General features: G+C 38.3%; 1 protein-coding gene across 2 annotated transcripts in view; it reads left to right on the top strand.

The window, feature by feature from the left end:
• nos1 (nitric oxide synthase 1 (neuronal)) overlaps positions 1 to 26,587 on the top strand; it is a 40,219-nt gene extending 13,632 nt beyond the window's left edge. The window contains exons 5-29 of one of the 2 annotated variants that reach the window (XM_086315220.1): positions 3,270 to 3,415; positions 3,716 to 3,878; positions 4,068 to 4,159; positions 6,152 to 6,293; positions 6,393 to 6,532; positions 7,543 to 7,717; positions 8,327 to 8,428; positions 8,799 to 8,993; positions 9,076 to 9,161; positions 9,643 to 9,787; positions 10,690 to 10,794; positions 10,880 to 10,938; positions 11,045 to 11,161; positions 12,817 to 12,991; positions 13,305 to 13,443; positions 14,829 to 14,907; positions 15,120 to 15,313; positions 16,064 to 16,233; positions 17,689 to 17,899; positions 18,888 to 18,975; positions 20,632 to 20,753; positions 20,950 to 21,098; positions 21,575 to 21,769; positions 22,487 to 22,605; positions 23,495 to 26,587. In XM_086315220.1, the coding sequence (XP_086171346.1) occupies positions 3,270 to 3,415; positions 3,716 to 3,878; positions 4,068 to 4,159; positions 6,152 to 6,293; positions 6,393 to 6,532; positions 7,543 to 7,717; positions 8,327 to 8,428; positions 8,799 to 8,993; positions 9,076 to 9,161; positions 9,643 to 9,787; positions 10,690 to 10,794; positions 10,880 to 10,938; positions 11,045 to 11,161; positions 12,817 to 12,991; positions 13,305 to 13,443; positions 14,829 to 14,907; positions 15,120 to 15,313; positions 16,064 to 16,233; positions 17,689 to 17,899; positions 18,888 to 18,975; positions 20,632 to 20,753; positions 20,950 to 21,098; positions 21,575 to 21,769; positions 22,487 to 22,605; positions 23,495 to 23,510 (3,324 nt within the window). In that variant the 3' untranslated portion in view covers positions 23,511 to 26,587. Of the gene's footprint in view, positions 1 to 3,269; positions 3,416 to 3,715; positions 3,879 to 4,067; positions 4,160 to 6,151; positions 6,294 to 6,392; positions 6,533 to 7,542; positions 7,718 to 8,326; positions 8,429 to 8,798; positions 8,994 to 9,075; positions 9,162 to 9,642; positions 9,788 to 10,689; positions 10,795 to 10,879; positions 10,939 to 11,044; positions 11,162 to 12,816; positions 12,992 to 13,304; positions 13,444 to 14,828; positions 14,908 to 15,119; positions 15,314 to 16,063; positions 16,234 to 17,688; positions 17,900 to 18,887; positions 18,976 to 20,631; positions 20,754 to 20,949; positions 21,099 to 21,574; positions 21,770 to 22,486; positions 22,610 to 23,494 lie in introns of those variants that run through there. The other variant, XM_086315221.1, reaches the window with a different exon arrangement.
• Positions 26,588 to 26,772: the final 185 nt, after the last annotated feature.

The following is a 26,772-nucleotide window of genomic DNA, read 5'->3' as shown; positions in this document are numbered from 1 at the left end:
AAGTTTTCAAAAATGTGAATGGAGTCCATTTTAAACATATTAGGAGTGATTTAACTACAAAGGGCTCAGAGGTGTACATGAGTGTTATGGTTTTTCTGTCAGATGAAGTATTGTCTTACCAGCTGGACAAGTAGGACCACATTACAGTCAGTAAATACTATTTAGGATGATTCTGCAAAGATCAAAAATGAAATTCAAATCATAACAGTAAAACTGAAACAAAAATGCTTTTTATTAAAATAGGAACAACATGATTAAACTGACTGCTGTTTTACTGGTGTGTTTGCTTCCAGTGAACCATGTTTTCATTTGTCAATGTAAGGGATTTGAGCCTCCATGGAGGCTTATTCAAGTCAGTCTGAAGCCATTGTGCATCTTTTATAACTATTGCTTTCCCTTACATTTCCATCAGAACATTGTTTACTAAGTAGCTGAATATTGCATCACAATAAAACATCTAAGCACAAGAGCTCAAATTCATGTTGGGCTTTCCTAATGTCTAATGATTTCCTAACTGTGACTGTCATGTTTCGAGGGAGCAGTGAACTCAAAAAGACTGTGGAAGCTGCACCAGATGTATATAAAGCATGCAGACCAAACTGACCACAGTATCAGCATTTCAATGCATGCTTCATTCCAGATACAGAATTTGAAACGCTCATGGTGTATCAAACACAGTTGGATAGCACCACCAAAATGAATGCACCCTGACGAAGAAGAAGCACTCCATTCTTGAGCGACATGCTTCCCGCATTTTTGCATCTTTGTGGAGAATGATTCATACAGCAACAGGATAATAAGCCCAAACACACATAAAAAGCTTTGTTAGAGTACAAAGGACAATGAAGACCTGGAAGTGGTGACTATCATGTACTTTACCATTTATAGGGGTATTTAAAGACTGAGAGAAAGCCTGTACCAGATTCAGTGTATCATGTCTTTACTGAGGTCCTATGATGGTTTCCCTTGTTTTCTGTCAGTGTACTTACTGATAAATATAGCTTTATACCATTTCAAATAACAATGTCAGTGTATTTGCAAAAAATCACTTTCTTATCCACTCTGTATGACATCTGCATGATTTCATGGGGATGTGAAAGATTGGCATACTTAATGCCATAAGACTTGAGATTCATGAGTATCTTTCAGTGATTCAATGTGTCACAAAGCTGATATTGTTATTAATGAAAAACTGTGCTGCAAACCTAATGCAACACATTATCTTTACTGGTGTTCTTGGACTTTAGGACCTAAAACAGTGAGGTGGTAGGGTGGCTCTAATTGGTATATAAGATAACCTCTAAATAGTTTGAGGATAATACCTCAGAAAGCCTCAGCTATGCAAAGACTATGTAAAAAGTATTTCTTGCTATCCATTTTCCTAAACTGCTCGGTCCACCTATTTTGTTTTCTATTTTGTCATGCAGCTAAAGTTTCCTCCTCTAGTTAGTAAGCCAGTCTACCAAACACAAGGTGAGCTGTGCTGTTTAAGTATTCACCCTTCAAAACACTGCAGGCATTTGTAAACAGCAACCGGCAGCCTAATTACTTTGGTGACTTATCGAACAGGCTGTCACATGCATCCCAATGAATGGTCTGTAATAGCATTTTCAGATTTATTGTATATCACAGACTCTGCTGTATTCGTGGATGATCCGTCTTTTTCGAAAAGGACAGCTGGCTGGCATGAATGCCTAAAGCAGGATGAGGAGCGGACGTGCTGGAGCACAAGTGATTCCTTTGTTTTATTTTTAACATTCTGTGTTTTAATCATCAGTTTTCTTATTCTCCTCTTACCTTCCACATCCATCATCGTACTTTAACCACCACCTTTTTTGTTTTTTAGTCTTATTTCTGTTGTCTTTTTGTTTTGTTAATTATCTTTTCTTCAACCTCCTTATAATTATACGTACTTTGCTTTTTTTATAGCTCTTCCTGAGTTTCTCTCTCAACTCCTTTTCACATTTTCCCTTTTCTTGATTTACTGTGATGTTGTTTGTGCAGTTCAACAGAATTTTTTTTCCTTTTTCTGCTCTTGCTGAGTGACGTCTTAGGTTAGTTGGAAGGGTCAAAGTTTTTGGGGGGGCACACTGTTGGTGCATGTCTGAGTGTTTGGACAGTGTAAGTGGGTGGCTCAGTGTAACAAGCCAATTTTAGCACTGCAAGGGTCACTGTCAAATTTCCTCTTCAACTGCACGCCTGTGCTATCATTTCTGTCGTGAGCTTTTGCTCACTCATTCGTTTTCTCTCTAAGCTGGTGACGGCAAACCAAAGTGACAGCTGACTTCAACTTTAATCACATTAAAGTTACCAAACAAGGTTGCTATGAGCAATTTTTTCCTTGCATCTGCCTGTTTCACTGTCTTTCGTTCTTTTTTTTTAATCTTTCCTCCTTATTCTGTCTTCCTGTCTCAGCTTAGTGGAACGATACCAATCTATGACTCACCGACTTACTCATTCATTAACATGCGTGCCAGCCATGTGTGAGTGATATTGTGAAAGAAATGTAACAGTTACAATCTTTCTATGCATTAAGTGTCCAGGAATTGTGAAGAAATTATCTCTATTTGAATCAAGTAGAATATGATCATAACCATGATATAACAAATACCTGGTGAGTGGATGTAATTTACCAAAGCCATGTTGCTTTGTATATTAAAAGGTTAGGAGTAGGTCTTAATAATAATTAAAACAATAACTACAATCTAATGGCAATTATTGGTAAGAAAGTTTTGAGGTAAATGTGCCTGTCAACAGAATTAGCATGTTTTATGGTGTTACTGTCTTGAGTTCTTATAACTGAAATTACGACTGTTTTACACAAAGCCAAAGTTAAAAGACCAAGAAAAGAATTTTAAATGTGCATGCAAAATTACAGTCCTTTAGTTCTGTTTCATATCAAGTAACACAAAATTCTGCCTTTTAATGATGTTCTTAGTTTGTATACAAACACAAAACAAAGATCGATGCTGAACATGTTTTGCGAGTGAGCGGAATGTTTCGAGGAGAGTGAAAGATAAGAAGTAAAAGAAAATAACCACCTGGTTATGCACACAATCAAGATGATTTAAGCCATTAAAAGCTAGGTTCTTGTTTATCAGTTTTGGAAAGTAAGATATATTGATATACAAAACCATAAAATGAAGCCAGTTGTTATTCTCTCCACACTCATGCTTTGTATGTTGACAAATTAAAGGAGGTTAAATTAAAAATAATAATACATTCATCCAAATCCCTCTCTAATCTGTGCATGTTACTTTTCTTTTCAGATGCCAATCTGTTCCGAAAATGTGTGCCTTGGCTCTGTGGTGATGCCCAACCAGCACATCCGCAAACCAGATGAAGTCCGAACTAAAGAAGAGCTTCTTCCACTGGCCACCGATTTCATAGACCAGTACTATACCTCTATCAAAAGGCAAGCAAACTGTGTGATACCTAGACAGAGTTTAAGTCTCAGAGCATGTACCAACGCAAACAAAATTCTGTGAAACAGGAGAAATAATAGCAATTTCTTATGATGTTGTGCTCTTTAGGTTATTTGTGTCTTTTTATTCTTATAGTACTATATAGTGTATTCTTTATTCTAGTCAAAACAATATGCAGAACAGAGTAATTCCATACAGGACTGACTGAAACCTAGACAGAGACACATCATTAGGCCAAAAGAAGATATGTACCTGATCTTTTATTTTATGATACCCTGTCCTGTCAACAGGTATGGATCTAAAGCCCATGTGGACAGGCTGGAGGAGGTGACCAAGGAGATAGAAGCTTCAGGAACTTATCAACTCAAAGATACTGAACTGATTTATGGAGCCAAGCATGCCTGGAGAAATGCTGCCAGATGTGTGGGAAGGATTCAGTGGTCCAAACTACAGGTAATTTCAGAATGCCTGAAATCCATGAATGCTGTTGTCTAAGATTTGTGCTGTTAATGTTTTTTTCTGACAGCTTGTCAATTAATGTAGACAGTTATATAGATGGATACATCTCTGCCAACATTTAGATGTTTTCCTATTATGCACTCATAATACTTCAGACTTCTTGTTTTTATATTTGCTTTTCAGGTTTTTGATGCCAGAGACTGCACAACAGCCCATGGAATGTACAACTACATTTGTAACCACATTAAGTACGCCACCAACAAAGGGAATCTGAGGTAAACACATACATATAGTGCAAAGTGCTCAGCTCTTTTCTCAAGCCTTCTTTTCCTTTATTGTCTTTTCTTTGATTTGGTACTGCTCGCCATGTATTCCTTCCACTGCACTTGTTCCTCTCTCCATGTGTTGCCCCCATCACGCCACTCTTTCTCTGACTACCCTAACTTGACCCACTGTCCCATCTGTCAGCATTCTCTCTTAACGCTGTATCTGACACTATCTGCAGCCTGTCTATCTATTTGTCAGCATCTCAGCACCAATTATTGCCCTGTTGGTAAAGTGCCAGACCTTACTAACAAGCAGTCATTTGTCAGACCTGCAAAGCCTCACTCACTTTCTGCCAAGTCCTAATCACATGTGACACCTCACATTTACTTCTTGGATGATGGATAGCTTCTGACTCATTACTACACTTAGCCTGGCCTAGGGAAGTCAACTCAGATATGCATGCTGAAAAGAGCCATTATAATATCCAATCCACAGCTCTCTGGATGGCTGGCTTTAATATAAATGGCCACAGATTCAGAAATAGGAATATAATTATCACATGGTGAATTGAAAAAAATAACTTGGTTCTAAATAACTCCAAAAAAATTATCATATAATAGTATCTTATTTTATTTTTATAAAAAATACTGTGCTCTTGTATGATACTCTTGGTCTACATACTGATAATATTATATAAAAAGTAGCACTGTACAAGGTAACAAGGTTTAAAAAGGTTGCAAATAAACAAAACATTTCATGTTTCTGAATATCTACCATTTTTCTAAAAACTCTATATAGTCATAAACTATTTATTAATCCTTTCAATATTAGAAGAGGAAGAGAGCTCACACATTTTAATTACTGGCCTTAAACCTGTCAATTATTCATTAGTAAGGAACTTATCAGCTGTTTAGAAATACTTATTAATAACTGTAATAACTCCTTTACATAATAGTGATAACTTTATAAAGAAAAAGATCATTTTAAAATGTATCATTACTTATGAAATGCAGATGTCAAATGGATCTGTGCCAAAATTACTTAACACAGGAAAACGTTGTCATATACTGTAAAATTAGCACATGTATGTTAAGTTTTCTTATACAACTCTTGGCTTTATTTAGTTCTACACTTTATATAATTAAAGTAATTGGAAATTAAAAATGCAGACTTTATATTACTGATTATTATTTAATGATTGCATCCTTTGATTAGACCAAGACTGGAACAAAGGTGTACAGATGGTAAAATCAATAAATAAATCAGGTTTCTGTCCTGGACAAGACCCCAGTTGTACGGCAAAAAAGCAATAGAAATCATTATCCAAGTCAACAAAACAAACAAGGTGGAAGACTGAGGTGACAGAGGAAGCAAAATCTCAAGAATGCAGAATTTACTCCTGATTATATAATTTATATCACCTCTTTTTCAACAAAAAAGCAACTCCTGTTAAAAGAAGTCAGGTAGGCAGCTAAACTTGAAAAATGAACAAGTAAAACATTGGGGTCACTGGGAGATAATAATATTTTGTTTCTATATGTTACTTTAACAATACAGCTGACACCTTACAAGGCTGTACAAGGCTTAATGTTGTACAGATGATGATTATTAACACAACTGGCACATATTGACACCAGCTGCTTAGTATTCTCCCCCCACACGACTTACAACCAGCTTAGTAGTATTAACACTTTGACCCAGTCACAGTATTAAACGGTAACAGTATCATGTGGAGCAGGCCAAAGGTAGCTAAGCTTTGGCACTTCTCTGAGTCTTTTGAGATGTTGAAATTCATTTCCTTCAAGTTGATTACTGACACAGTGCTAACCATCTGTTAGGAATGTTGAAAATGTTGAGAAATTTCCAAATATTAATATATTTGGAACTTTTTCCCCTTGACTTCAATATGGACAGAACCATTGAATAATAAAAAAAATGTTGTGCCTATATTGTATATTAATAACATGTTTTTATTAGCTTTTTCTGTTTGTTTTTTGCAGGTCAGCTATCACCATATTTCCTCAGAGGACAGATGGCAAACATGATTTTCGAGTGTGGAACAGTCAGCTGATTCGCTATGCTGGCTACAAACAGCCTGATGGACGGATCCTGGGAGATCCTGCTAATGTTGAATTCACAGAGGTACACATGAGGAGTTGTGCTATTAAATGAGTAAAGTAATGTTTTTTTTCTTTTATTATCCTATTTGTTCGAAACTTACATGTAGTGTTTGGTCATTAGATTTGCATGCAGCTTGGATGGAAAGCTCCAAAGGGTCGTTTTGATGTTCTGCCCCTTCTGCTGCAAGCCAATGGGAATGACCCTGAGCTGTTTGAGATCCCTGAAGACCTCATTCTTGAGGTGCCAATCACACATCCAAAGTGAGTTATGTCTTTCATCTTGAAAATGCAAAAAAAGAAAAGAAAAGAAAGAAAAAGAAAGAAAAAACATACAGAATCTAGCAAAAATAAGAAGAGAGGGGGCTGCATTAAAAGATCCACCCACTCAACATCTTTTAACAATACTTCTAAAACAATAGGGTGCTTTTAAGCCAAGAACTATGATTGGGTTATCGTCAGTTTCCAACTGTGCTGATTATTCCAAGAAAACACTGCTGCCTGTGCTTTATCTGTTGCTATGCCAGCTTTTGTGGTAACCATGGGGCTTGTTAGTGAAATTTTAACTTTCCTCCTGTTTTTTATTCTTATGTGTTCTATTACTTTTAAGAAAACTTTTTCAACAATAGCCACTGTACACATGCCATAAAAGCCATTGATATTTAAAGTGTTAAGCTGCTGCAGTCCTATAATATGTGCAATCACAGTGAAGAATTAGATATTACATCTACAGAAGTTTTCACACCTTCAAAAAGCTATACGACAGGTTATCAGTGCATCACTGCATGCTACCAAGAATATTTCAGAATCCCTTGATGTACAATTCTCACTGTTAGACTCCCCTAAAATTGGCATCTCTTGCTCCATACCCTGCATCAGCTGGCCTTGAGCCTGGCAGCAGCTTGGCACAGGCCAGGACCACCAACGGTGTCTCATCATTACACAAGATTAGACCCAGCTCTGGAAATAATGCACTGAGAGCAGTGTTATCAATCCCCTTAGAGATTGCAGGGAGTGAGTGGTGGGAGGTAGATAGAGGTCCAGCTTGCTCTGTCCAGCACTGACAGTAGATTTCTTTGTGTTAATGCTTGTTTTGGCTGTCGTCCCTTTTTAAATTATGTGTCTCAGGAGTAATTACTCGCGCTCTTGAGGATTTTAGAGACCATTCACATCACTAATGAAGCAATGGATAATATCCTAAATTCAGTAGGGATTATAATGAGTAGAATTATGTGAAATAGCAGCCCTTAGCTATCATGTCCCTGTTTGCTCAGGTATGAGTGGTTTAAAGATCTGGGTCTGAAGTGGTACGGCCTCCCGGCGGTTTCCAACATGCTGCTGGAAATTGGCGGTCTGGAGTTCACGGGCTGCCCCTTCAGTGGCTGGTACATGGGCACAGAGATTGGTGTGAGAGACTTCTGTGACAGCTCACGCTACAACATTCTGGAGGTACAGTGTTGTGCCAAAATACAGTCATGTTCCATTGGAAGAAGAGAAAAGAATTTCAGGCACAGATTGACTGAAGCCATGTGCAGAGAAGAAAGCATGTATTGTGTCACTAAATGAGCCTGTCAGAATGCAGTTCTTCTTCCTCCATGTTTTGTTGCAAATCCTTTAATATAAAAGAAAACTGTGGTACTTTATACTTTAATATGTTTACCAATATATTTTTCTATAGATGGGCAAATTTAATTGTAACCTATTTTGTAATATTTAACAATCAGATCTTCAAATTATTTTAGGGCATGCAGTATAAATATATATGTGACATAGCATATAATTAGGGAGACCAGAGTGTTTGCTATTTTTGCATGTATCACATTATTCTGACAAGTGAAGAAAATTTCAGTCAGAGTCGTACAATTATGAAGAGCACTTCAGGGCACATGGGTGCCAGCTTTGGATTTGTCTGTGCTTGCAGTGATGACGAGGGCCATTTGCTTCAGTACAGCATGACCACAGCACAGCAACTCTACACAGAAATGAAATGCTAAAGTTTATGTCACTAAAATTTTCAGTCTCAGGTATGTCAGGCATTTTTTTTTCTGTATTATATAGGAGGTGGCAAACAAAATGGCCTTAGACACCAGAAAGACATCCTCCCTTTGGAAAGATCAGGCACTCGTGGAGATCAATATTGCTGTCCTTCACAGCTACCAGGTATTGAAATCTGTGATTTGAAGTAAGTAGATTTTTAACTTCTTAAAGTTTTTAGACAGCTCCTTGGAACAACAGTGCCTACAGTTATCTTGGACTCAAAGTGGCTACTGCTGAGCAAATTCCGTGGTGAAGTGTGTTAAGCCATGTTTATAACAATTTGTTGGTGTCAAAATGACTAGATATTTGTGATCAAATTATAGCTTGATACTCCACTGGTTTATTACAAGATGTGCAGCTGTTTGTTTGTTAATAGCACTTGACCATTGTAAGCATTCAGCGTATCCATTTTAATGCACTCATGAATAATAATAAAACACTTATTTGGTTGTGACATAATTCATATCCATCCATCTATGCTACCTATTCTTAGACATGCAAAGTGACCATAGTAGACCATCATTCAGCCACAGAGTCCTTCATGAAGCACATGGAGAATGAGTTTCGGGTGCGAGGTGGCTGTCCTGGGGACTGGGTGTGGATTGTGCCTCCGATGTCAGGAAGCATCACGCCAGTTTTCCATCAAGAAATGCTTAACTACCGCCTCAGCCCTTCTTTTGAGTACCAGGTGAGTAAGTCATTCCCATTACCACACACCATGAGATCTCTTTGATTTAAGATCACCTGATTTTTCTTCTCCTATGCAAAAGCCCGATCCATGGAATACCCACGTGTGGAAAGGGGTCAATGGGACACCCACAAAGAAAAGAGCCATTGGATTCAAGAAGCTTGCCAAGTAAGTGTGCTTGGTTTTACTTAATCATTCATTTCTTTTCCCTTTTTTGTCTTTGCACTGTAAGAGTCAAAGCTAAATTGCAACTCTAAATGTGAAAGATCACAAATGATTTGTATTTGTTAATTTAAGGCTAAGCAGGTATTCACTTTGCAAACAAAAGTTAGACACATGACAAAGACGCTGGCGTGCTCAGCAGTGAAATTCATCCAATCAACCCCTTAAGGAGTAATCAGAATTTTGTCAGTGTTTTGTTTGTGTATACATGCACTTGTGCGCGTGTTCTGCTATTATTATAATTGCCTTGAGGAGATGACAAGCTAGGTAATCACAACTGTCATCCATCCGTAGCTGTCTGCTACAGTGAACCAGCCTATTACTAATTTCAGAGGCTCAATAAGAAACTTTTTTTTCTTTCTATTATTCAGTTGGTCTTCATCTTTGCTGCATCTCATTTGCATTGTCTTTCTCTTCACCTCTGCAGGGCTGTGAAGTTTTCAGCGAAACTCATGGGCCAAGCTATGGCCAAGAGGGTTAAAGCCACAATGCTGTTTGCTACAGAGACGGGCAAGTCGCAAGATTATGCCAAAACGCTCTGTGAAATCTTCAAGCACGCCTTTGACGCAAAGGTACCCCTTGCTCCCACCTTGCATCATCATTTCCAAAGGTTGAGAACTAGCTTATGTATCGCTGCTCTAATATCTAATTGAAAAAGGAGGAACTGAAAGACACCCCTCCCCCGAACCCCACTCTCTGGTTGATAAAGCTGAGCAGATGCCAGCTGAGTATAGATGACAAAAGGTCTGAAGAAAGAAAAGCCAATCTTTTGTTACATTTTCCTCTTGTCTCATGCAGTAAAGTGCCGCAGGTTGGAGGCAAGATTTATCCACTAAAGCATAGAACAGGGTAGTAGTTTTAAGACAAAATCCTTCAGTGCCGCTGGGTGTGCAAATCTGTATACAAAAACCAAACAGAAACAAGAGAAAGAAGCTTCTCTCAAACACACACTATGGGATTTTTCCTCCCGGTCCTATCTTTATTTGCTCTTCCTGTTTTCCCAGTGTGATCAATCACACAAGGAGATTCATGCATGAAGATTTGTGCATGTGTGTGTCACTGTGAGTGGGCGTGTGCTGATGGATCGCAGGGCAGATGCAAACGCTTAGGGGGAATCTTGGTTGTTGTGGGGCTAAAGGCTTCTTTCTCTTCACGCCTTTGGTTGTGTGTCTTTGAGGCGTATATGCATGTGAAATGCAAGTGCGGCCTGTGGCAGACAAACACCATCATGCTGAGTGGTATGCATCATGGATGCTCAATGTGTGGCAGCAGCATATTATCATCTCGTTAGAGGCGAGGACAGAGTGGTCATTACAACCTCCTCCTCTGCCAGCGGCTATGTGTTCAGCCTTAATTTACACGCTCAAGTCAGCTGTCATTTGGAGTCTGTGTCTAGGAAACAAGAGTGAGATAAACACTACACCATGTAAGTCGCTAAGCTTCCATCAGTACAACGCTCTTTTTTTTCCTGCAGGTTATGTCTATGGATGAATATGATGTTGTGGACCTGGAGCATGAAACACTGGTTTTAGTGGTGACCAGCACATTTGGGAATGGTGACCCACCTGAGAATGGAGAGGTATTTATGAATACTTAATACTTGTCAGTTATTAAGAGCTCAGCAGACACTTCTAATTGTATGTGTTTGCTCTTTTTTGCTGTAGAAATTTGGAGCCGCCTTAATGGAAATGTGCCACCCAACAACAAACACAGAAGATAGGAAGTGAGTTTGATATCTCAATCCAGCTTTTAATGTTTACTTGAGTAATTATTTTTTGTCTCTTGAGTTAAAAGCCTGTGCGTGCCTCTGCTTTTTTCTTATTCTCTAGGAGCTACAAGGTCCGTTTTAACAGTGTTTCCTCTTACTCTGACACTCGGAAGTCATCCAGCGATGAACCAGAAACCAAAATTAACTTTGAGAGCACCGGACCACTTGCTAATGTCAGGTAAACAAAGCAAACTAAACAAACATAACAGGTGTTTATGTGCAAATCTATCCCTAAATTATCAAACAGGAAAGCAAGGAAATCTGGAAGGAAAACTACAAAAAATGCTTATGCTAAATAGGATAGGCACATGCTATGCTCATAGTCAATGAAATGCTGTAAAAAGAATGGTTAAATGTTGGCTTAATATCCAGGCCCATTCACTTTGAAACATCAAATGGGATACATAATACATAAATATGCATTTATCATCTAATCAGTAAAAAATCTTTGAATGTTTGATTAGTTTTAGTTCTTTCAGTTCACCTCTTGTGCAGATAACAGTAGAGCATTTGTAATGCAGGTAGCAGCATAATTGTAACTGTAATGTGATTACTGAGTTTATTACAGTAATGTGTTACATTATTGCATTACTAAAACAATGTAATGTAACACATTAAATAAATTGATTACAGTAATGTATTACTTTTGAACTTGGTCCAATCAGTACTGGTGGTAGGGAATTAGACTGCAGTGTAAAGAAATGAATAGCTCCTTTAGCAAGTTAGCAAGGAAACCCTTTAATGGAGATAAATGATGTCAACTGTCACCATGCCTGGTTTAATAAAATTAGCAAGCTGAATGGGTCCACCAGCAATATCAGATTAACATGTATAAAAAATCATGTGGTTGTCTGAATGCACAAAGTTTAGTGAGCTGTTTTGATAATACACAACTTAATTTTTTTAATCAATATATTAAAACCCCCAGTAGATATTCAGTTAACTGTGTAATACACTGTAAAATACTTTTTATTAAAAAAATAAAGGTGCAGGTCTGTTATATGGAGCTTATGAAAAGCTATGTTTTAGAGCTACGTTGCCCTCACAAGACACCAACTAAACATCTCATATTGTGGAATATGATGGATTACTTTAGGTTAAATATAATATAAATTATTTAGAATGAGCTCAGATGTAAACATGGAGGAGCAGGAGGTTTCTTCCTGTTAAAAGGGAGCTTTTCCTTCCCACTGTCAGCAGTGCTTGCTCACAGGGGGTCATATGACTGTTGGGGTCTGTTTTCTTTGTATTGTAGGGTCTTTACCTTACAATATAAGCGCCTTGAGGCAACTGTTGTTTTGATTTGGCACTATATATATATAAAATAAAATTGAACTGAATTAAGTTGAGTTCTTCCTCCATTTATGTCTAAATGGAGGGTTTTCCTTGTAGCGTTTCCTCAGTGCATACTCCACATGAGGATGGCTATAAAACTCCTTTCGGATAAAAATCTTATTGCAGCTGACAGTTTGCTGATCAGCTAAGGAAGAAAAGACAACAGAGATTTTGCTCAAACTTGGATCAGATGTGAGCTGACTTCCTCACGGCAAAGAAGTGGAAAGAGATGTTGTCTGCCTTCAAAAAACAAAGTGATCTGTTTCATGTTTATGTCCATCTAAACTCAGACAGGACACGTATTTATAAATACATCAGCTGTTTTCAACTGTTTGACATATTCTGAGAGGAAGGAAAGGGCAAGTTTCTAACATGGACACAGTGGTGGTGGTTTGCAGTTGTGTATGTTTGTGTTTTATTTCTTGTTTTTTTTTTTTTTTTAACACTACCTGTCTCTCAGTCTCTGTGTTTTCTTCATGTATGTGTGTCTCTGTTTAGGTTCTCGGTGTTTGGCCTTGGCTCCAGGGCCTACCCACACTTCTGCGCCTTTGCCCACGCTGTGGACACACTGTTTGAAGAGCTAGGGGGTGAGCGCATCCTACGCATGGGAGAGGGAGATGAGCTGTGTGGCCAGGAGGAGTCATTCAGAACATGGGCCAAGAAAGTTTTTAAGGTTGGTTTCCTGGGCTGAGACCCTTTGGGCGTGGTTAAAGGTGGTGTATTTGGAAAGTGTACATTATGAACCTAGAGTTAAGCTTTATCTCAAGACCGGTATGTTAGTTACTTGTCAAGTAGCTGTTCATCCCAGTACAATCCTCTTTCTGTTGTTTTTTTTTCTTGGAGATTATGTATTATGAATTTCAGGAGCGGGACCACACCTCCAAACACACTCATTCCAGGTGTCCCCTACTTCTGCAAGCTGTTCATTCTCGTTTACGTGCCCCACCCAACTCTTTTGTTTATCTTCTCTGTGGCTGCTCGTGAAGGCTGCCTGCGATGTATTCTGTGTTGGTGATGATGTGAACATTGAGAAGGCCAATGACTCCTTGATCAGCAATGATCGCAGCTGGAAGAAGAGCAAGTTCCGCTTGACTTACACGGCCGAGGCCCCAGCCCTCACAGAAGGTGAAAGTTCCTCTTGGTACTTAGTTACAAAATGCTTGTGGCAACTTAATATTAAAGGGGAAAGTTCATCTGTACAAAATACCTGTAATTGATCAGCAGTGTGGTAGTACGGTTATTGATAAAGATGAGTCACTCAGCCTTTACGTGACCTGAAGCTGAGATTTGTGGCACTGGTGTGAGAAAATCAAAATGAGATTATAATAGGATTTTGAGAACTTTTCCCTAGAGGTCTCGAGTTCAAAGTACTGGACCAGATTTGAAGTGGCTCTGTTACTTAATTTCCATAAATTAATTTGGTACTTCGGCACCTTCAAACTGACACAGATTGTGACGTAAGCTTGGGGGTGGGCAAACTGGGACCCATTGACTAGTCTGCTCATTTAGCCCTGGGACCAAAGGGTAGCATTCCAGGACTTATGGCTTGGTCAGAGGATATCAGAGGATATTCCCTTCCTTGCTGAGAGAGATTAAAAGGTTGGGATCTGAAGCGAAATGGCAAATATTTCAGTATAAAGTGAGAAATATCCATAAATTTGTTCTGATTCTTTTTTTGATATTACAACAATTTTACACAATTTGGCAAGATGTGTCTTTGATGTTATTAATGATGTTAATGTTTGTTAATGATATGATTCTTTTGAAGTTCTTCAGTTAGAATTTTTTATGTATTTTGATTTGGTTTATTAGTGCTGTGGAATATAATAATATTTGAAAAAGAATCCATGTATTTATCCATGAATACATAGTATTCAGCATAATATGTCTGTGCAGCAACTTTGCTACAAAATCATTGCATTGTCTTTGCCAAAGTAGAGAGTTGTTTACATTATGCCATTATGTTAAGTTTGGATCCTGACTCTCTGAACTATATAGGGCTGGGCTGATACCCTTTTTGTGCCCTTTCCTTTACCCTTTATGTACAGACACTCCCGTATCTGTACATAAAGCTTCTTATCAATCTCTCCCAGAAAGAAATCAAAGAAGTATTTTTTTCCAAGAAGCACAGGTCTGTTGATCAATCCATAAATAATGTATTATTTATGTCTGCTAACAGCATTATACAGCATTCACAAGAAGACAGTTTATGGAGCAAAGATGCTTGAATCTCATAATGTGACAGTTGTTTACATTATGCCATTATGTTAAGATTGGATCCTGACTCTCTGAACTATATGTACAGACATGGGAGTGCCTGTGGATATAGGGCTGGGCTAAAACCCTTTATGTACCCTTACCTTTACCCTTTATATACAGACACTTGCGTGTCTGTACATAAAACTTCTTATCGGTCTCTCCCAGAAAGAAATCAAAGAAGTATTTTTTTCCAAGAAGAACATGTCTATTAATCAATCCATAAATCATGTATTATTTGTGTCTGCCAACAGCATTACACAGCATTCACAAGAAGAAAGTTTATGGAGCAAAGATGCTTGAATCTCAAAATTTACAAAGTCCAAAATCAAAGTAAGTATGCATTTACACGTGAAACACTTTTCAGACGAAAACACTTTGTCGCATATTTGTACGTTTTACCAAAATCGTAAACTAACGTTCAGTTCGTCTAATGGATTCTTCTGGTGTCCAACTCATTCATTGTTTACAGTGACATTTTAACTAAATGGAACAGCCTGAAAATGGTGCAATGTTATTTCCTAAATCTCTGATCCCTTTCATAGTCGCTCCACCATATTTGTGCGGTTACACACAAACAACCACGACAGCCTGCGCTACAAGCCTGGCGACCATCTGGGCATCTTCCCTGGCAACCATGAGGACCTGGTAACAGCTCTCATAGAAAAACTGGAGGATGCTCCACCTGTCAATCAAATCGTCAAAGTGGAGTTCTTGGAGGAGAGAAACACTGCCCTAGGTGGGTATTAGCAAAGTCATGCTACTTTGCGAAAACAGTAGGCATGCAATCACGAAAATGGCATTTTAAAATCTGGGCAGGTTGTCAAAATCCAAATGTAAATAAGAAGTCACAGCAGACATCATGAAGTCACACTTTAGCAGGATATCCATGCCCAGAAATTTTTCAGTGAACTGCATATTGGCAAACAGTTGTGGTGACACCGGGTGACTTAACTGTGATTTTCTCTGTGACTGTGATGCAAGACATTTGCTAAACACAGGATTAGTGCTTATTCAAAATTCATCTCCACAATTCAAGCCCTTGTTGTTAACAACTCTCACTGTATCTAATTTTCTTTCAATTCGAGGATCACATGTTCCATACTGCTGCTTGCATTTTGGTTGTACTTTGCTAATTACAGACAACTAGACAACATATCCAAGGGTGTTGTGTATAACGTGTTAGCAAATGCTTATCACACAGAGAAATGGCTCTGATCTTCGGACTGGTTTGATACTGATTCTCAAGCTAGTTCATTTTCAGTCAACAAATTCCACATTGTCTAGCATTAGATCAAGTAGCAGGGAAACAGCATTGCTAAGAGCTTTTGCAGCAAAAACCTCCCAAAAAACAAGCCAGCAAAAAAACTGCACACACACAGACTGCTCTTATAGTTTGTTACCTCATTTTTTTTCTTTCATCTTACACATATAAAAAACTAGTACATCATATGAATTAACTCAACTTTAACTTTATAATTTTCTGCAGGTGTAATCAGTAACTGGACAAATGAGACCCGTATCCCTCCCTGCACCATCTACCAGGCTTTCCAGTATTTCATGGATATCACGACTCCACCGAGCCCTGTGCTGCTCCAGCAGTTTGCTGCTCTAGCAACCAATGACAAACAAAGAAAGAAACTAGAGATCCTCAGTAAGGTAAATTCACTTAGTTTTCAATGTTACCATTTAATAATAATAATAATGGATTGCATTTATATAGCGCTTTTCAAGGAACCCAAATTTGGACACCAGAAGAATCCATTAGACAAACTAACTGAACCTTAGTTTACGATTTTGATAAAACGTACAAATATGCGACCAAGTGTTTTCATCTGAAAAGTGTTTCACGTGTAAATGCATATTTACTTTGATTTACACTGACCTTTCAAATGGCTGAGCTGCAGCAGCGCTGAGTGCTTGAACTTGTTTTGTGACCAAACACATAAGGGATTTCCGATGTGTGCATGTGGGCTGTATCCAAAGATATGTTCCCCCATTTCCAATCTGAGATGAAAATGTATGCGTATTTTTAGATCACTTTTCCAAGAACTGTTCTATAAAAAGTCACCATGTGCTTAAGCTTCAACAGTAACCAACACATTCTCTGTGTTTCAAAATAAGAGAATATGGCAGATAGTTTTATGTGTCTCATAGCTGATTTGGTGCTCTTTGCACCAAGAGTACGTACAGTAGGAGTTAGCTGGCGCCAAATTAAAGCCGTTGATCGTTCTAACCCAGAGCCATCCCCCCTTGCAGTGCCTCCCACTATTCACTCTCCATTTTTGTCAATGTGTGGAAAAGGCTGGATGAGGCCAAGCAGTGACTCATATGCTCATACACAGAATTATTGTCACCAAGCAAGAGGGAAAGATGGTAGGCTTCTGAATTCAGAAAGAAGAAATTGTACAGTAGAAACAGCACTGCAGAACATGTTTTAATGAGTTAAATCTCAAGTTCATTCCTTACAGGAATAATTGTTTTGTTTTTTAACATTTCTCTTCTTGTTTTTCCAAGCAATACAAAGCAAACATGTTGCCACGTCTGGCTTATTCTCTTCTTTAAAAAAGTTAATTAAACAAATCTATCAGCTTCTCATATCTGTACAGTCCTATGCCCCCTTCTGTTTATCAAGGTTAAAAAGCCCAGGCCCCAAAGTGCTTTTGGTGTTAGAGTTTTGCTATAATTATGCATTAGGTGCTTCAAACTGTCTTTTAAGCTCATATTGTGGACCACACCAGTGGGTTCTCAATGGGCATTTTGTCGCTCATTAGCAGCTTGAGAACAAAGCAAAAGTTGGTAACATATCAAAGGTTTTTTAGCCTGATGGCAGTGCTCTACTTTCCTCACATCCAAATGTCAGCGATGACACACAGAAACAGTTGGGCAGTGAATGGCGAATAGCTCTGCTTGTGGCTGCCTCCTGCTCCTGAGTGAGAAATGTTTACAGATCCAAAAGAGGAAACTATCCTCTTCTTTTCAGTTGCTGTGGGAGTTGCATTGATTTCTTAGTCTGAACGACAATAATTCAATAACTTACCATGACTAAAACTATATCAAAGAAATGTCAGCCGATACCTTTGTACCACATTGTCTTTCTCTGTGACACTCCAGGGATTGCAGGAGTATGAGGAGTGGAAGTGGTACAACAATCCCACACTGGTGGAGGTGCTAGAAGAGTTTCCTTCTATCCAGATGCCCTCCACTTTGCTGCTAACCCAGCTGCCTCTTCTGCAGCCTCGCTACTATTCTATCAGCTCCTCTCCAGACCTGCACCCAGGGGAGATCCATCTCACAGTGGCTGTGGTCTCCTATCGCGCCAGAGGTAAGGCCCTGGTACTTGAACTGCTCTAATTCCTGTCCAAGATTTTAAAAGCTGTGTAGGCGTAGCTTCAGATGCTTAGGTCTTCTCAGCTGCCTGGAGAGGTTAATTTTAGTCTACTCAGAAGACTTTTGATAGTCTGAAGTATTATGCATGTGGGTTTTATCAACATGTCAAGAATGCAAATTATACAGATATCAGGGTAATTAATATATTGCAGTTATTGGTTTATTTTTTCTTCATTTAACTAGAAAGTAGTCTGATATTTAAACATCTTTTTCAGTGATCATGTATTTTAAAGTACTAGACATACTAGACATTTCTCAAACCAGTGCAGGCCTGGTATATATTTCAGTTAAGTCAAGTCTTTGCCATGGATAAAAGGCACAGTGCCATAGCTCCTTCAAGGCTACTGCAAGGATTAAAAAAGAAAAATGAGTCAGACTCTCTGAAAACCTTCTGAAGCTACAAGAGAAATGATTGGAAGTTATCTTAGAATGTAAGTCTGCTTTACAAGGCAGCCAAAACAAAACTGTAAAAACCAGAAACACGCACTGGGAGAAAGACTTTACATATTCTGTTTATATATATGGCCACAAGCACAAACAGTATACTTCAGTCTACTTCACTGCATTATTTAGGCATGAGGCATTATTTAGGGCACGATTTAAGTGTTGTTTTTAGCACCACTGTGGCAGTATATAATCTCAGCCTGTAAAGTAGTCAGTAAGCATTACTATACCTTTTAACTGCTATCTTCTCCCACCTGTAATGTGCACTTATGTGAACATATTACTATGATTGTATAAGCAACAGCTGAATTACTGTAATTTCCCTTTAGAGGAAGAGCGTGAGGAAGAGGGGAAGATGGCTATAACCTTGAACACATGTTAGGAACACTCTTTTCCTGTTAGTTTGTACGCTTAAAAAGAGTGGGAGGCAGAGGGGAGAGAAAAAGGTAAAGTGCTTGCTCGGTAATCATCTCTTTCAGATGGAGAGGGACCAATCCATCATGGAGTGTGTTCATCGTGGCTTAACAGGATAGAGAAGGGGGAGATGGTGCCGTGCTTTGTCCGAGGGTAAATATCAAAGTGTTTTTACAAGAAATTTTAAGGCAATGCAATCTAATCTAATCTAATCTATAATCTAATTTGCAAAAGTCTTTAGCCAACCCTTTATTTTGTTATATTTTCTAAGAGAATGGGAAGTAGGTGCAGCAATTTACTGAAGCATGCAAACATACACAGGCAAACAGTATAAAAGCTGGTATATCAGGTACAATTCTAAAGAGCTTAAAAGTCAGTATTTGGTAAGTCTTTTTTTAAGTAAGCCTTCTTGTCATTTCTTCAAATATTCTTCGGGAATAGTTCCGCTGACTTCTTGAAGGACATTCAAAGCTCGTATTTGGATGTTACCCACTTTTTGTGATAATGTCTGTCAAGATGATCCCGCACTGCTTCAAGAATGTTGAGGTCCGTTCTTTGCGGAGGCCAGTCCATGACTGGTGGTGTGTTTTGAGTGTTTTTTCTATCCAGTTGTGTTTTTACTGCATTGACAGTTCGCTTGATTGGTAACAGCTTCATTTTTCAGCATGACAATAGATCCAGACATTTTTCCAGATGGTAAACCTCACAGTACATTTCTACATTTATAATTCCATTAATTTTTACAAGATCCCCAACAACACTGGCTGAAATGCATTTCTTATTGCATTTCTTATTTCTTATAAATACTCTTTATGAGATTTTGATCTTCTTCTGTCCTCTACTTCCGCTAAATGTTTATGGACACACACTATTTCCTGCAGAGATATGCCAATTTTTTGTCTAGGAGCCCTTTGAGAATCATCTTTTTGGTACAAAGGTACAATTTTAGGCAGCCAGTGTTTAAAGAAAAGCTTTAAAAGACCTTTAGAAATCCTGGAGAACTGTTGTTCAAGGCCACATTAAAAAATACAAGAAAGTCTGGCTCCTTGGAAACATTTCATGACACGTGAAAAGGTGATGTTTGACAAAGTAAGCTGATTTGCCAAGATAGGTACCACTCTCTTGTCTGCATGCATGATATAGAGCTAATATGATTATCAATTCATTCCTTAAGACTAAAAGTGGAAATAAAAATAACCGAAATATTTGCTGTTAAAGTTCTCTAATTAGTACCTTTTATCTTTTTATGTAAAACAACTCATTTTTATCTTACCAGGAGTGTTCTTTGTAAAATTTATAAGTTTACAGTGAATAAACAAAATAAATGTGCCAATTAGTGAGTTTTAGAGGCAATGAAAGGATTAGGAGAATTAGGGGAATCTTGACATCAAGCTATACTTACCCATATAGCTTGATGTCCCCCAACCGTGGCTCAAGAGTTGGCAGTCTTGTAATCGGAAGGTTACCGGTTCGAGCCCCGGCTCAGACAGTCTCGGTCGTTGTGTCCTTGGGCAAGACACTTCACCTCTGCGCCATGGCCAGAGGGGCCAATGGCACGATATGGCAGCCTCGCTTCTGTCAGTCTGCCCCAGGGCAGCTGTGGCTACAACTGTAGCTTGCCTCCACCAGTGTGTGAATGTGAGAGTGAATGAATAGTGGAATTGTAAAGTGCTTTAAGGATCTTGAAAAGCGCTATATAAATGCAATCCATTATTTTTATTATTAAAATACTCTATTATTCCTTTATTACATTTTATAGGCTCCATGGTAATTTGTTGGATGTTGTTTGTGTGTGTGGCATTATTTTAGTGCACCATCATTCCAGCTTCCCAAGAACAACCAAGCACCTTGCATCCTTGTGGGTCCAGGAACAGGGATTGCCCCATTCAGAAGCTTCTGGCAACAAAGACTATATGACCTTGAACAAAACGGTTGGAATTTTGTTCTCCCTCAATCCATAGAGTTACTTTTGACCAACTTATAAAAAGACTTTGCAATGTATTTTCAGTGCTTATAGATTTATTCTTCAAATTAAAGTGATAATGTAATTTTGACACTTGTACTCTGGATATCACTTCTGCATTTCCATCCAGAGCAACAAAGTAACTCTTACCTCTTATCTTCAAGGGATGAAATCCTGCCCAATGATACTGGTGTTTGGTTGTCGGCAGTCTGAGATGGACCACATCTACAAGGAGGAGACCATACAGGCCAAGAATAAAGGGGTGTTTAAGGAGCTCTACACAGCCTATTCCAGAGAGCCTGGCAAACCAAAGGTACAAGCACTAAACACGAAGGAAGTCGCTTGTAACATCTGTCTCTGGCTTGTTTAGGTAGAAATAAATTCACAAATTTGAGATGGCTGGATAAATACTTCTGTAGATATAGTGTATTTTTACTTACCAATGTCATTCTGCTGATACATTTTCATATATACATTTGTCTTTGTCCTCTTTATGCTCAATGCTTCCTTTGTTGTTGTGATTGATTCTTGCTTTGTTTACAGTTCTGTTACTTTTAGCAGTGACAGTCAATACACGGATTTGAAAAGAAGAACAAAATCCACAGAGCATAATTTTTCTTACTCTGAGGTTGCTTTGTTCCTGCGCATATCAGTCTTTAGGTGGCAGTTTGCAAATTTTACTTTGTGTGTAGTGTCCTGACTCAGTTTTTCACATTGTTTCCTTTTCTGCTATTTTCACGCTTCACTTCTCCATGCACACTCATCATTTCTTCACTGCCTCTCTGTCAGAAATATGTACAGGATGTACTGCGCGAGCATCTGTCAGAGACGGTGTACCAGTGCCTGAGGCAGGAGGGTGGACACATCTACGTGTGTGGGGATGTGACGATGGCAGGAGATGTTCTCAAGACTGTCCAGCAAATCATCAAGCAGCAGGGCAACATGAGCCTGGAGGATGCTGGCTTCTTTATCAGTAAGCTTCGGGTAAGAGTGGCGGAGTTCTCTCTGCAATATCACCTCTGTTATGTTCACATTCATACTCCATTCTACCTTACTGAACCGTGAAGTAAACTTAATGTAAGGGAGATTCTAGAGTTAGTTAAAATACCTGATCAGCTGTGAAAATACTAAATGTAAGATGCTATCCATCATTGCAAAGGTAATGTTGTTTAAGGACTGGATATGGACATAAGCCCGATCACCAACTGGTATGTGAGGTCCTGTTTTGAAACCTTAACTTTTCTTTTTTTTTTAGCATTTTGGCTCTAAAGTGTAACTATATGTTACCATGTTGTTTTGGCTCACATTGGTGTTTTTGCCACTGCAGGTCCATTTTGTCAATATTGGTCATACTATGATCAGAAAGAAGGGTTATCTGATGTTTGCCCATTGGCTAATGACCTGTGATTGACAAGTGATTAACCAGTGTGTATGCAGTTTCACATTCAGACCCGCCCATCTCTCGTCACACCTGGCTTCAAATTACTCATCTTTATATTTCAAAACATGACTTCAGAAATCGATGGATGACATCATGGTAGCCAGCGTCTTTGGCTAGCTTGCTTGTCATGGTCATTTCCCATAGAATCCCATTTTAAAAGGTATATCTACAGCCTGCTAGAGAAAACGTATTATTATGCTACACACACATCTGGTAAACAGTTACTCAGCTTTGTCTCGCTACCAATCTGTTGTCATTAGGATGAGAATCGCTATCACGAGGACATCTTTGGTGTCACCCTGCGCACCTACGAGGTCACCAACCGTATTCGTTCAGAGTCCATAGCCTACATTGAGGAGAGCAAAAAAGACTCAGATGAGTAAGTGTTCTACATTTCCAGTATTTTTTTGTTTCTTTTCATATTTAGTATGTTACAAAACTGTTCTGAAATGTCAGTAAAAGTCAGAAGAATCTTTTCTTTGGTAAAATATTTTTCATGGGTAAAATAAATGACTGATGATTCACTGTGAATTCATGCTAACTTCTAATTAATCATGAGGAAAGGCTTTGTGAAAATCAGTTCTTTATTTAATATTAAGAAAATATAGAAAAATGTATTCCATCCTCAAAAAAACAAACAAATAAAAAAAAAACCAGAAAAGGATTCATATCAACTATTTTTCTATTGATCATTCACTCATTCACATCCGTACAGTAAAATCAGGACCAATTACCACTGTGGAAAAGCCCATTCATATTTATGTCAATATTGCAACTACAAGAGCAGCTTTATCTCAGAAACATTTGTAAGTCAACTTCAATCTGCAACCTGTAGTTGCTGTCGACAACAATGTGTTGTCATCACTAGCTTCAGATGAAAACAGAGCAGGTAACCATAGAAACCTGTGGAGAAGAGCATTTAAACTAACAGGATTAGAGTGAAAGCGAGTGGCTCTGCTCCATTTCTGTTTTTGTTTCCAGCGTTATTTGTGCATATTCAAGATTAGACACTTCATATACCCTCGCCATAAGAGCAAAACAAGGGCCCTACATAGCCACTATGGCTCATTAACCACCAACAAAATGCATCACAGACGATGGTTCCTGTGTGGATTGTCACTTGAATTTCACATTCGGCCATCAAAGCCCCTGCTTGCTGGATGAGTAATGACTGTAACATCTCTATTTCCATGTCTCTGTTGCTCTTTCTGTCTGTCTGTCTGTCTGCCTGCCTGTCTGTCTGTCCTTCGCACTTTTTTTCTCTTCAGGGTTTTCTGCTCGTAGGTCGATGAATCGACAGGCTTTCTGAAAACAACAAGACACAGCACCGCTGGTTTACTAATACTGTGCCAATTTTTGTACTGTAAAAAATGGGTTTGTTTGTGTTCTTTTTTTTATATACCATTTTAATGTTTCTGTTGGGCTCTGCGATCTTGTCTGTAGCAAGTTGGAAATGTTCTGTTCTTTGAGAATCTGTTTTTGCTTGTTGATGATACTTCCAAAAATGATCTAGTGTAATGACCTGCCTCATTGTGAATGCATGACCAAGACAATATATTCAAGAAATATAATATACTCTGTGTTATTGTTACTGTTAAAAGGCTTTTATTGAGGTTTTATATTTGCAAGGAAATGTGTGGCATAGATAGTAAACTTTTATTTCTGTGTGGATTAAGTCAACTTTACTTGTTGGGAAAGTATAAGGACTGCTCAAATATATTTGGACTGTTTTTCATTATCAATATCAATCTCTTTAGTCCTTGACTAAGAAAAAGAAAAGATGTATAGACATGCAGACAGAGAAACTGAAGGACACGTGCTGCGGACAAATTTAACGTATTGACAGGTATCCCTGAATAATGAAAACATAAATTCTGCCACTGCCTCCATAAACAGATTACCTTGCTCTTCATTGGCAATTCTTCAAAATGCATCAGCCTCTGTGCGAGTGCCATTTTTCTTAGTGTGCTCATTCTGCCATCGCATCATAATCTTTTGGGTCCCAGGTGGTGTTTGCTGAAACTGCAGCACTAATGTGCAGGGCAGCCACTAAAGACCAAACGTGAGTCAATATATCTTAAAAATAAACTTCAATGATAAACTATTAACAAAAATATAGGTCTTGAGGGCTTTTTAATTTAACATCTAAATCGTACTATGTTCAATGTGGTATAACGTATTATAATGTGTTAAATTCTAAATGTCGCGGAAGATTTTTTTTATTTTTCATCAGCTGTTTGGAATAAGCTGTAGAGTAAATGACTAATCGGTGAGTAAATGAATAAGTAACAACTTAAAAGAATTGTTCGATATCATGGAAAATACATTTATTCACTCCAATAGGCTATCTCAGTGGCAGCTGTTTAAAACTTTGTTAAGATTTGTCCTAGATTTTGTTGTGTTTCATTGCAGCAAAGGTTGTCCAACTAAAACACAAGTCTGAAGAAGAAACGTATTTATGGGTACCTGATGTCCAGAATTAAAATGCTGCTGATATCAACAGATTGGTCTAGCAAGGCTGTTTCCCCCATTTCCAGGTCTTCTTACCCCTAATTGCCCATAAATCAAGTTTACTATTTTTACACTTTGGTTTTTGTACAGAATAAACTAATTAAATATAACATGTTACTCAGTGAGCTTTAATCGTGCCGTATTTGCGACCTTTGTAGAGAGCCTGTTTCCAGTCTGTATGCTAAGCTACACTAAATGGTTCTTGGCTGTAGCTTTGTATTTGCTGTAAAAACACAATATTGGTATTGATCTGTTCATTTTATTCTCAGTAAAATAGAAAGAGCCTTTTCCTTAAAACTCAAGTAATCCGTAACAAAACGTTGTTACTGAAGGGGAAAAGATGCTGCCCAGTTCGTATCTGACAGCTGTCAACTTGCTCCACTTATCACCTATTGAGCCTTTAAAATATCTATTTAACAGCATCATATCTCCTCTGCCTCTTGCCTTACATTAACATTTTGCCTACGTTTATGCATTCATCCTTTCAGTTTTTTTCTCTGCATGTTTGTGCTACCTTGTGGCTCACGCGCCACCCCTTCACTGTGACCTGACACCTGCTCAACGGCATCAGCACGCATGTGTGTATGCATGCATATGTGTGCCCTTGAAATTATCATAAGTGTGCGCATCTCTATATACGAGTGGGTGTAAAACATGCATGATCTCAGGTGTGTGTTTTTACATGATTATTCTACTTGTCTGTTACCTTGTCAAACTGCTTCGATTTTTTAAATAAGCATGAGTACCCTGCTCTGAGTCACACAAGCCTGCAGATTTAATGTTACAGATGGTGTTTTGGTAACAGAAAGCTGCCCACATGGCTTTTAGTTTTGATCGCAGCAGTTCGGTTCTATTGTTTTAAGTTCCAGCGAAGTTTCATCCAGAGACAAGAGGCAATCACACTGCCACTGTGGTCATTTGCTGCTTTCCAACGAGTCAGGGTTGTAATTTGAAAATGTATGTGCAGGGGCCACATTGTTTTTTTGATCACCCACTTTGCATTAACCTGTGGCTTTTTCTTGTCAGCTTATGTGTCTTGTTTATTCCCTTTCTTTGTCTTTATTTCAAATTAAAGATAGCTGTCAGCATGCCTAATTGATTTCATTGTGATTTTTAAATGTCCCTTCCAGTTGCTGAGAGTACTTTTTTGTTTTTCTGATTTTGCTATGTTATAGTTGGGAGATAATGGGTGGGTCCTATTTTCCCTGCTGTTGTTCATTTTGGATGAATGACTGCTCTGATTTATTTAAACACATTTAGTTGAACTGGAATGAAAGCTGTCAAGAAAATGTCTGTTGTGTAAAATGTGCAAACAGAAAAGAATATTATATATAGCTTCTATACATATATATAAATATCAAAAGACAAAGTATAAACTATAAAAACTACCACTACAATCTTTTCTAAGAATGTATTTTGATTATGTAAATGAGCACTTTGATTCTGCTTGATTTAAAAGGAACAAAAAAAGGCCTATTCTTTGTCGTGTCTGTCATATCCTTTAGGTATGAGGGTAAAACAGCAGCATTAAACAAATGCATGATACTTTGTCTCCTGTTCATATTTAAAAAGCTCTGTCTCTTTACCAGCACTGTGTCAGTTAGTGAGACTGTTTTGAGCTTGTCTGGCCTGTCTCACGGGGCCCTGGACTGTAACAACTTTGTTGAGAGGTTCTTATTTTTTGGTGTTTGCGTATCGCTGCTGCTATGAACAACTCTGATCCAATCAGCCTCTGCTATAATGACCTTTGTTGTGTACTTAATTGAGGGTATTCCATTTAATGCATCAGCTGCAAGGACTTTGCATTTACTTACAAATAAAGAGAAACATTTACAGAATATGTAAACACATTTGCTTGGTTTGTTTTTCTTGTTTATATAAGAAAGAAACCAGAGTGGAAAGGTTTATTCAGCCAGTAGAAAGTGTTTAAGGTTGAGGCATTTTAGTTCGGGGGTGAGGTGCTCAGTTTATGAAGCAAACAATCCATTTACTTCCCCCTCCTCCTTTTCCTCCTCCTGTAAATGTTGGTTGTCAT

This window comes from Aulonocara sp. 'chitande type north' Nkhata Bay, linkage group LG12, assembly GCF_057382095.1.
Source record: "Aulonocara sp. 'chitande type north' Nkhata Bay isolate Kocher_YH1m ecotype deep benthic linkage group LG12, A_spYH_male_GT1.1, whole genome shotgun sequence".
Classification (NCBI taxonomy): domain Eukaryota; kingdom Metazoa; phylum Chordata; class Actinopteri; order Cichliformes; family Cichlidae; genus Aulonocara; species Aulonocara sp. 'chitande type north' Nkhata Bay.
The sequence above is the reverse complement of the archived record's forward strand: the minus strand, read 5'-3'. Positions and strand labels throughout refer to the sequence as shown.